This window comes from Pantherophis guttatus, chromosome 1, assembly GCF_059756535.1.
Source record: "Pantherophis guttatus breed Tessera chromosome 1, ASM5975653v1, whole genome shotgun sequence".
Classification (NCBI taxonomy): domain Eukaryota; kingdom Metazoa; phylum Chordata; class Lepidosauria; order Squamata; family Colubridae; genus Pantherophis; species Pantherophis guttatus.
The window spans coordinates 298265717-298277852 of NC_142063.1; the positions used below are offsets into that span (position 1 = coordinate 298265717).

Genomic DNA, 12136 nt, shown 5'->3' on the forward strand with positions numbered 1-12136 from the left:
TTGGAGTACTCATATCAAATGTTCTAAGTGCCAAAGCCCACTGTAACAACATCGCCAAAAAGACATTAAGGGCTGTAAACCTAATCTTGCGTAGCTTCTTCTCCAGTAATATTACACTACTAACCAGAGCATACAAAACATTTGCTAGACCAATTCTCGAATACAGCTCATCTGTCTGCATATCAGACATTAATACAATTGAGCGCGTCCAGAAATATTTCACAAGAAGAGTCCTTCAATCCTCTGCTCGCAACAAAATACCTTATGGCACCAGACTTGAAATTCTGGGTTTAGAAAATTTAGAACTACGCCACCTTCGGTATGACCTAAGTATAGCTCATAAAATCATCTGCTACAATGTCCTACCTGTCAATGACCACTTCAGCTTCAATCACAACAATACACGAGCACACAATAGATACAAACTTAAAGTGAACCGCTCCAGACTCAATTCAGAAAATATGACTTCAGTAACAGATTTGTTAATGCCTGGAATGCACTACCAGACTTTGTGCTCTCATCCCCAAACCCCCAAAACTTTAACCTAAGATTGTCTACTGTTGACCTCACCCCATTCCTAAGAGGTCTGTAAGGGGCATACATAAGAGCACCAGCGTGCCTACCGTCCCTGTCCTAATGTTCCCTTTAATTGTATTCATTTTATGTATTCAATTCATGCTTATACTTATATACATATTATCTTATTGTGTAAAAACAGTAATTGTCTATTCTGTGTTCCTTGACTGAATTCTATAAATTCTGTTGAATCTAAGCCTTTTGTAAAAAGATTTTCCAACAAACCAAACACAGTGGCTTGGATAACTGTCTCTTCCTTTTCTGGCACCATATCTCACAGAGAGGTTCATACATCATGTTAAGTTAGCTTTACTGTGGTTTGTTGCCAAATGCAGAAATATGGTCCTGAACTTTTCTTGTCTTATGAATTTCTTGTAATTGCCTTGCCTGAACATTGTTCTATGCAGGGCAAGATATTTTTGAAAACCAGAGTTCAGGATACTTTTGAAGTATCTGGAGTTGGGAATAACATTAATGAATCAGGATTTCCCACTTTGAAGTAAGTGGGAACTATGGAATAGGAATATGAAACTTACTTTGTTAACCTCCTACAAGGAAAATATTTATAAAATATTTATAAAATATTTTATAAATATCGTTGGCATCTCCCCCTGGCAAGAATCGCAAAAGTGTTCCCAGGAGTTTCTCCGGCATGCTGGAAGTGTGGGAATGGTTGTGGGATGTACTACCACCAATGGTGGACGTGCTCCAAAGCAGGCAAATATTGGTCCAAGGTCCAGAACTGGATAGTGGAAATTACAGGATATAACATAGAGCTGAAACCAGAGATTTTTTTTATTAGGAATGAAACCAGACAAAATAACTAAGGAAAAATGGTACTTGATCCTCCACATCACTACTGCAGCTAGGATATTATAGGCGCAAGAATGGAAAAATGAATTAATACCCACAGAAAATAAATTGATTTGGAAAATTACAGAATGCACAGAGGCAGACCGATTAACAAAATTACTTAGGAACCAAAAAGATTCTGATTATTACAAATGTTGGAATTTATGGTATAATTGGGTGAAAGAAAAGAGAGGGAAATGAAATAGATTGTATTAGTGGTATAGGCGCAGATTTGTGTACGTTAGTTGCAATAACCTTATATGTATATATGTAAAGTATTGTATTTTTAAAAATGAAAACAAACTGTGTAAAAAAAAATTCTGGAAACAGTGAGTGCTATGTAGGCTACAAGAGAGAAAAAATGAAGATAAAAGAACAAAAGTTAAATTGGATCATAAATTAAGCCTGCTTTTTTTAAAAAAAATGGGTTTGTAATTGCCATAACTCTCTTTGGACATAGTTACCAAAATTTGTAACTGAAAAACATTTTTGAACTCAAAAATTCACAATTTTTTGAGTTAAATAGCAGCTCTGCTGAATGTTTCTTCTAACCTACTTTTTGGTTAGAATCTGAAGTAAAGTCAACACTTAATGCTTCTAATTATTTTTCCTTTTTTAATGATATAAATCATATCCTTTAGGAATACAACATATGCATATAAGCTGATAGTACATAATGAAGTAGGATATACATCAAGTGAAGAAGTGGTTGTTACAACATTACCAAGATTTTCAGAGAAAGGCACCAATGTTGCTGCAAAGCTTCTTAACTACACAGCTATAGAAGTGACATGGACCACTCCAAGTAAGTGTTCTTGATTATATCCATCATCTAACATTAAACAACTGGCTTTCAATTAGATACAAAGGTTATTGTTTCCCTTTGCTTAATGGCTGACTCCTCAGTGTCTGATTTTTTAAAAAGTTTTGCAAACTAGAGTGATGTGAAAATTCTATTAGAGGCATTGCATCGATAAAGCAGAGCTATGAATCTAGGAAGAACCCCAATTTATGAATATGTCTGCATGGAAAAGCATGATTCCATGCAGAACCAAAGATGAAATATACCCATCATCAGAAGGTTTCTGACTTCAAAGCTATTTAATTTTGCTAGGATTGAGCCTAGATCAGGAGCACCTAAATCTTTTTCCATCACACTTCACTTCAGTGTACAGCTGCTGTAAAAATCCAAAATGAACATAAATCTACAAAGAAATTTTGGAAAGGTGGATTTATTGTAACAATGTACTTAAATGGTTCTCCAGATCTGCCCTGGACTCTGTCTGCACTTCCCAAAAATTTTCCTGTACTTTGTCTGTACTTTACAGTTTGGGAAGCCCTGGCCTTGATCTATTCATCTTCATCCAGACCCTAACAGTTTTCTGGTAGTGATACAGAATTTTGACTACATCTCTTGTCTGACCTGGGGTTGAAATATATCAATATTGATCACACCTAACTTTATGTCAGCAGGAAACCTCATCCAAATGTCTCCCTTTCCCTCTCCCAATCTTGCTGTTGGTCATCCACAAAAGTGATCCACAAAAGTGATATAAACTCAGTTCCATAGCCAAGTCTATAGAACTTATTTATATCTCTTTTCTAACCAATAGTAAAATTTATTCCATATCTTAAAATATTCTGAATCTTCTCTTTCCTTTATCATCATAGTTAATCTATTCATTTCTGCACAATCTAAAAAATTTTTAATTACTTCTCCCTCAAATGGTATATTCCCTTCTTTCCAATTTTGTGCATAAACAATCCTTGCTGCTGTTATTACATGTATAATCAAATACACATTATCTTTACTAATTTTCTCTGGTAAGATACCCAATAGGAATAGTTCCTTAAAAGGAAAAGGGGAGCATAGTAGTTACCACTCATTCTTCCTTCCACAGTTAGCATTAGGAACTTTCCCAGCAATTTATTTCTCTTATCATTGTTCCTCTTGTTGGGATCATAATATACTGAAGAAGGGGAAACCATATATTAAAGAAAACTTCACTCTTCCTTGGGGGAATTGAACCATGTGTATAAATATATGTGCTACAGTCTATTAAGAATGCAAGAAGAACCATTTCTTTCAGCAAATGGAAAGCTCACAAAAAGGACAGTAGCAATATCTGCCCAGTAGCAACAAAATATTTATTGCCTTCAATAGTGGAGATCATCTATAGCCGTGATGGCAAACCTATGGCACGCATGCCCGAAGTGACATGCATAGTCATGTTGCCTGGCATGCCACCGTTGCCCCAGCCCAGCTCCACTGCGCATGCGCGTGCGCCTCCCATCAGCCATCTGGTCTTCGGCTCTCTGCCACACAAGCGTGGAGGGCGGGGGCGCATGCAGGGGACACACACATTATGCATAGGGGTGGGGTGCTCCCATTGTATTTTGGGGGTTCACACACATCCCGCATCCCATTTGGGGCCTGGAAGGCCTCCTGCACCAACCTGGAAGCCAAAATGTGGCACGGGTGGGGGCCAGGGCACATGCATGGGGCTGGGGTGCATACATGGGGACATATACGCATGTGCAGGGACGTGCGCACATATATGGGGCACACATACGTGGGGGGCGCTCACATTGCATTTTGGGGGTTGGGGCACGCGTGCTTGCATTCGCACACGCATGCATGCTTTGGGCACTCAGCACCAAAAAGGTTAACCATCACTGATCTATAGCCATGCTTACAATTTGCCATTGATTCTCAGACTCCTTAAGAATTTATCAAATCCTCATTTAAAGACATTCATGTTTCTGGTCAACAGTGTACCTGGTGGTAGCAACTTCCACCAATTAACTGTGTGGTGTCCTAAGGATTTCATTTTCTCTGTCTTGCATTTTTTGTCTTTCAGGTTATTCAAGTATTTTGAGCAAGGGAGATACGTTCTCCAAACATTGTAGCCTCTTTCCCAAAGAATATTCTGTTTTGTTTTGCTTTTAATCGCCACCTTTTCTTATTCTACAACATTCTTTGTGAGGTGATTAATTAAGAAGATTTGGGTTAGTCAACATTTGTTTGTGATTCTGGATGCGTTTCACAATGTGAAACCGCATAAGAAGTTCTGAGCAGACAGTACATCAATTCAAACCTCTTTGAGGTTGTCATATTATTTTCAAATGCCACCGTTTCTGTACAGCCTGATCTTCCTTTCCAGAAGAATTATGGATTTTCTGTATATGCAAATGTACACATTTGTGCTATGTCATCTTGAGAGGAACATATCCATTTAATCCAGATTACCTGTCCATCAAAGCAGTAGGTTAATTCTTCAATATGTACATGCAAATCTGTCTGTAAGCACTTACTAGTGACTCTTGGCAAATAGAGGTTCCACTAAAATTTATATTTATAATTGGATGCCTGAAGTAAGCATGCTTATAAAAACTGACAAACCTAATAGATCTGAAGCAGGCTGCTGAAGTTTCATTACTTTAGTAATTCAAACCTCTGACCATCTAGATAAAGGTAATGCAATCTGGCTTCATTTTCATTCTTACTGCACAAATTTCCTAGATACCTGTTTATGAATGCAAAGGTTAAACATCAAGTGAGGGTCATTAGAGCAAACCTTTATTTATTCTTTCATTGCTTGATATGCCTTATTCCAAACAAATAAGCAATCTCCCTGCCTCCAAATGTTTTTATTTTGTCACAGATCTGGAACAAATTTTCCCTGCCCCCACCTCCATCCCAGTAATCACTTGAAAACAACTTTCTTTATGTGTTTGTTGCTGGTAGGTTCAGAGGTGAAAGATAGCACAGGAGTTTTGGAAACAGAGTATCTGCTAAAATTAAGCTACAGAAATAAAAGAAAATGGAAACAGAAGCTTTATTCTGATGACCTATCTGGAAATATCAATTCATAGATTGTTGAGTTTGAGATTATGCCTGCAGATTCCACCCCCCCTTTTTTTTAAAGCATTCATTTTAAGTTTTAAACAGGCTATGTATGATTGTTGTGTGTTGTGTTAAAAGCAATAGTTCTTCAATCTGCCCATTGTGACCTCTTAAAATATGTTTCTGAGCTTAGAAATTTAAAATGTCCATTCCTCCTATTCACATGCAGATATCTTCAAATAAAGAAGATAAAGATTCTCTTAAATCAGGCTTGATTCTTGGTATCAGCCTTGCAGGACTGAATACTGAAGTGGTTTGCCATTGCTTTCTTCCAGAATATTTTCCAACTTCTCATTCTAGCCCATCAAATTGGAATTCCCTAATTGTTTGTTACGAGTACCATCCAGAACGCTTTCCAACACCTCAACTTAGCTGACACCCCTAGAATTCCTAGTGATTTTCTTTCCTAAAGCCCGGCACTACTTAGTTTCCAAGCTCAGCTGAGGGTTTTTGTCCTGGTATAATTAGAGTGATATGTCATATACATTTTCCCAGAAAATGCAAGAGATGATGCATACATGATCCCAGTCCTTGATTCTTGAATCTGGTATTCAACGTAGTCTCTAATAGTCACCTGGGCATCAACATTCAGCATGAAATAGATATTTTATTCACCATCCTTCCAGTGTGTTTAATATTAACTACTATTATGGTTATCTAATGGTACTTGAATTCTGAATCACTGAGATGTGGACATGGCAAAGGATATGTTTAAAAACTATTACTACTTCTTCTCTCCACTCCCTCCCCACCCATAAAATGGCTCTAGAAGCAAAGCTTCCTGATAAGGCGTAATTTTCAAGAACATTCTTCTAGACTCAGGAAGAATACTTTGGGACACTGCCTTTATTATTTAAAATCTTTGTCTATAGTATTGTATGGAGGGGGAAAAGAACCTGTTGCATTTCTCCTCATATTCTTATGTCTGGAATAGATTTTGTACCACTATTTAAATTGATGCCTTTAAAATATGCTGTTGGATAAATGATTGAAAATACCTTGGACTACAAGAAGAATAAATCATTCAATATTACATGAAGGAAAGCAAAAATGCTCATTGGTAGTACTAATGATGAAGTTAAACTTTAAATATTTTAGACACATAATGCAAAGGCAAGACTCATTGAAAAAGACCCAGGAAAATCAAAGACAATACTGTAGAAAAGAGGCTGATAAAAGACAAGGTGGAGAGATTCCAGGTAATACAATCATAATTTTACAAGAGCTCAAAGAATTTATCAACAGACAATCCTGGTGAAATGAGATTCATCAGGTTATGAAGAGTCAGAAGGGACTGAACAATAAGATTTGCCTACAAAGCAATTTCCCCTATAGAATATTTATATCATCAGTACAGAGTTTATCACTTAGTGAGTATCTTTGAACTGGACCCTTTACATATAACTTTGTAGTTCTTTTTTTTAAAAATAGTTTTTATTAAACAGTTTTGTCTTTAAAACAACATAAAAAACAACCACAAATACATAAAAACAAAACATAACATAACAAATAATATATACCATCTAAGGTTATTTTACAGCTTTTTGTATCGGCATACACATTTTACTTTTGAAGTTCACTATTCTATCATATCTATTTACTTCTTGATAGTAGTATAATAACATTACATCAACATATATATTAATACACATAGTAGCATTCATTGTTCTTATCTATAAATGAAATATAAATATATTCATTTATATTTACATCTCTTTGTTTAATGTTGCTCAATTACTCCAATTTAAGTTTCATCAATTCTAAGTTAAACATTTCCTGTTTTGGTTTCTATTTTCGAGCCAACTGTACATTTTATTCCATACTTCATAATAGTCCAAATCATCCCTCTCTTTTAACTCCATAGCATTTTGTCCATTTCTGCACATTCAAGAATTTTCCTAATTACTATTTCATCTGAGGGTATATTATTTTGTTTCCAGTTTTGTGCGAATATGATTCTTGCTGCAGTGAGTATGTGTAGTGTAATGTATTGGAGTTTTGTATTCATTTTCGAGTCCAGTATTCCTAATAAAAATAGTTCCAGTTTGAAAACTGCTTTTTGCTCTGTAATTTCTTCCAGCCATTTTTGAATTTTGCATACTTGGAGTCATTTTCTGTCAAAAGCTGTGCAGTTATTATTTCTCCATTCATTTCCATAACAAGATTTTTGTTTTGTTTTTATTCATTAAACAACTTTACAAGATGTTCAAGGAAGTATTGAATATTATTTCCTTTCCTGGAGTGACACTGACCAAATAAACTCCCAAAAGATCCCCACAAGTGAAAATAGTGCTGTTATTGATGAATTATATCCAAATACACAGTATCAGATTTTGCTTCAAGTTTTCAGTGGACTTCACAGCATTACCAGTGAACCTGTGCAAGTGATTACACCAGACGTAGATAGGTTGACTCTTGGTTTCAGCTTTAAAACTGAAAAATGATTAACTGTTTTTATGAGGGTTGAAATCTGTCATTGTTCCATCATGAAAATAAGAGGGTTTTTTTAAAAAAAAAATGCTGTGAAGTCAGCTGCTTGTGACATGACAATCAACTGTTTGACCAGAAATAAAAGATGTAAATCCAGCCACTCAGAGAGTTTCCCTGACATATTTCCAAACTGGTTGGCAAGCTGGAGGGAGGGAAGGGAAAGGAGGGTGGAAAAAGCAACTTGTGAATTTCAAATGCTTTTGGAATAGCTTTTCTAATCTTTTTGGCTTTGTAAAATCTCATTATAAACATTATAATATCATTACCCCAGAAGCAAGTGTTCCAGGTCATTAGCAAAGTACTTTAAGTCAGAATTGCATTTTCTTGGCAAAGCCAAAGTTTATCCCCCTTTTTATTTATAAAATAGAACCTACTGGAAGTACAATTTTTCAACTGGTAAAGATGGATTTACCCAGATAAAAATAGTTCCTTTAGATAGCTATTTATGACATGCTTAAATAATCTGTGTAATTTAATGCTAAGAAAGATGAGAGTTATTTTTTGGGGGGGGGAAAGGTAATACTTCATCATTATCTGTGGTAATCATCAAAAGCATTTACATAATAATTTAATACACATTCAAGTTATGATGCTAATAAAAGCTATGGGGAGATGTCACCCTTAGAAGATAACTTGTGGGGGAGAAGGGTGGACATGACACTATACTGAATAATTGTGAATGAGGTCGCACAGTTAAATAAATAAACACAATCCTCTAGTCCAGAGGTCTTCAAACTTGGCAGCTTTAAGACTTGTGGACTTCAACTCCCAGAATTCTCCATAGCATAGCTGGCTGGAGAATTCTGGGAGTTGAAATCCACAAGTCTTAAAGCTGCCAAGTTTGAAGACCTCTGCTCTAGTCAAAGTTATAGTAAAGTGAAGTTAAGGCAAGGCTGGAGATACAACAGTTTTTACCATTCCCTTTTCCCACATTCTCTGAGCCTATAACAGCTCCATTTAGAAAACAGTGCAAACGTCTTAACAAACTAGCAGATAAGTTGCAGAGGCTTTCCTAAATCTAAATTCTAATGTATATTTGGTTAAACACGTGTTTTTACAATGGCAAATGGAGTTCATTCTCTTTCCTCCTTTATTTCTAGAGCCAGAGGGCCTGTTCCCTCCAGAGATCATCATCATCAATAGTACAGCTGTACGTGTCATTGTGGCATTGCCTTCAAACTCAAATGGTGTTGTCACAGAATATTCTATTTATGTAAATAATAACCGATATGAGACTAGAATGAAGGCACCTGGATCTTTCATTTTAGGAGATTTGTCTCCATTCACTCTTTATGACATACAGGTTGGAATTTCTTTTTTCTTGTATATAGTTTAATGTCAGTGCATCTATAGATATACAGATATTAACACAATCCGTATATCATTTTGAGTACAGTCATGTAAATGGCATATGTTTGTATACTGTATGTGATATATAAAACTTTGATAACTCATGGAATAATTAAGTTAAAGATAAAGGTTCCCCTTACACATACCTACTAATCGTTCCCGACTCTAGGGGGCAGTGCTCATCTCCGTTTCTAAGCTGAAGAGCCAGCACTGTCTGATGACTATTCCATGGTCATTTAGCCGGCATGAATAAACACTGAAGGCTCACAGAACACTGTTACCTTCCCACCAAGGTGATCCTTATTTTCCTACTTGCATTTTTACATGTTTTCGAACTGCTAGGTTGGCAGAAGCTGGGGCAAGTAACAAGAGCTCACTCCATTATGTGGCGCTAGGGATTCGAACCACCGAACTGCCGACCTTTCTGATTGACAAGCTCAGCGTCTTAGCCACTGAGCTACCGCATCCCCTTATGAAATAATTAGGAATATGTAAAACATATAAATATAGTCAATTAATATTGCTAATACTGCATATATAATAGAAGTATTTCTTCTAATGCTTTTGAGATATTTTGGAGCAATTATAGTTTTCCTTCTTTATCCTAATTAATTGTGATTTTCGTATTTTATCTGCTGGTTTAAGACCCAATAAAGATTGATTGAGTGAGTGAGTGATTGAACTTTAAAAAAAAATAATTATAAATGGGATAAGGTATCTTTAACAATCTCTTATGTTCCAAAAATAAATTGAAAATGCTACTAAAAATTAAAACAAAATAGTTCAATGTTAAAAAATAAACCTGTATTATGAATACATGCAAATAGATTAATGCCTCAAACTATATGAATGTGGGACAAATTTGTTTTATTTATATTGCAATTTCATTAATTTCTATTTCCTGAATCAGAAAGGAAAATGCAATCAGACATCAATATTCTATTTTTCTAAATTATTAGAAAAAAATGCACTAATGAAAGATTAATAGATATATGTGCCATCTGGGGTAAATATGCTCAAAGGTGTATTGATAAAGCTACCAAATGCATTTATTAGCAACAGTGTATAAAAATATATACATTAAAAGGACTATGTAAATACATGGGTTCATGCACATATATATAGTCCCTCTTTTAAAATTACCAGGGTTAAATTTCCTTTCCTCCTGTGATGCTGAACTTATATATATTACAGAGATCCAACTCCTACTGATTAAAACAAAATAGCAATTGTTTTAGAAACATCAGGCATGCATAAAACATGAACTACCAGAAATAATGATATTGCATTGGTAGCCTTTTATCATGTTCCCCTACCTCCCCTTCTTCTCTGGAATAGGATGATCTTAGCCAAGAAATCCCAGTCTTTTAAAAATACAATTAATATTTAAACCCTTTGGGTTTTTTTCTCATTCTCCTTCTCTTTAGGCTTCCTCAAAAATTTGCAGGTTTTATGAATATTTGTGAAGAAAAGGCATACAAATACATTTCTATAATGGGTTTGATTTCATTTGTTCAAAATGCTGCTTTAATTGCAACTTTCCTATTTTATTTTGTCTCACTCAGATACTGGCTTTCTTTGAATGATGTATGGGGACCCCGTAACAGTAATCATGTATACTTTGCCCTACGATTTGCATCCATTTGCAACATGCAATAAATAAACGTCACACAAAGGCACACTATAACAGATTTCCACATTCCAGCCCCTTTTAGTAAAAAAAAAACCAACCACTCCCTATGAATATACATATAACTTTCCAGTTTCCATATGGATACATACTTGTCTTTCTTCTACCGTAGTATAAATTCCAAGAACTTTTAATAGTTTTCAGACTTCAGGATTTATTATTGATGCCTTATATATTAATCAGCAAGGGTTTTTTTTAAGCTTCTCATATTTCAGGATTTGTGCCAATGTCTGTACCACTGAAATATCAGGTAAACTTCAAAGATTTAACTGTTCATTTGCTTCCCCTCCACTTTTTTTTTTTTTTTTGGCCTTTCATATTACATTTCCTATCAAATCTTCAGCTTCCTAAAGTTAAAATTAAATGGGTGTCTGTCTTGCTTTTTGATGTCATGTGTAAGACATCTGTCAATTTGTACCCAGGGCATATTGAATGACCTTTTTTTTGTTATTGTTGATGCAAAGGTGACATGATTAGTCTTCCTTTGGATCTATTTAAAGCACTAAAAACTCAGGAAGTCATATTTTGACTTTCATCTTCAGAGTTCATCAAACATTAATATGTTGCTACAAAGGTTCATTATTTCTATTTTGGGACAGGAGAGGAAAGAAAGCTGATAGATTTACAAAGGTGAAGTGGCAACATTCTGGGTGTCCCTATCCAAATTTATTAATTTATGTCTATTATTACTATTTTTGTAACTCACATTGAAAAACATACCGTATCTTCCTCTTGAGTGGATTGATAATGCATCATGTTTGCAAAAGACAACTCTGAGTGGAGGTTTAATTCCCTTGTTGGAAAGAATGGAAATCCTCCATGTATGTGAAAAGATGAGGAACACTTGGATCATTCTCAATACAGTTAGATTATAACAATTTAAAGGGTTTCTAGCCAGTCCTGTAGCTCGGCCTATCGTTCTGTAATGAATACTAGCTTAATCATGGGATAACTTAGCTAAAGAAATCCTATACTTTTTCATTGAAGTTTAAATACAAATAAATTGAAATGGCATGCATTACTTTGCTTAGATACTGTGTTGCACTAAAATTGTTTCCCTAATATACAGTAATAACAAACTTAAGGTAAACCTCTCCAAACTCGATTGCAGAAAATATGACTTCAGCAACAGAGTGGTCAAGGCCTGGAATGCACTACCTAACCCTGTGGTTTCATCCCCTAACCCCCATAACTTTAACCTTAGACTGTCTACTGTTGACCTCACCCCATTTCTAAGAGGTCTGTAACAGGGGTGGGTTCCACTTACCTTT

The 12136-nt window shown here is 35.4% G+C and overlaps 1 protein-coding gene across 1 annotated transcript in view; it reads left to right on the forward strand.

Moving 5' to 3' along the window:
- USH2A (usherin) overlaps positions 1-12136 on the forward strand; it is a 458447-nt gene that overhangs the window by 308516 nt on the left and 137795 nt on the right. Inside the window, exons 43-44 of the mRNA XM_087891378.1 lie at positions 2070-2233; positions 8926-9128. Of these exons, the coding sequence (XP_087747504.1) occupies positions 2070-2233; positions 8926-9128 (367 nt within the window). The remainder of the gene's footprint in view (positions 1-2069; positions 2234-8925; positions 9129-12136) is intronic.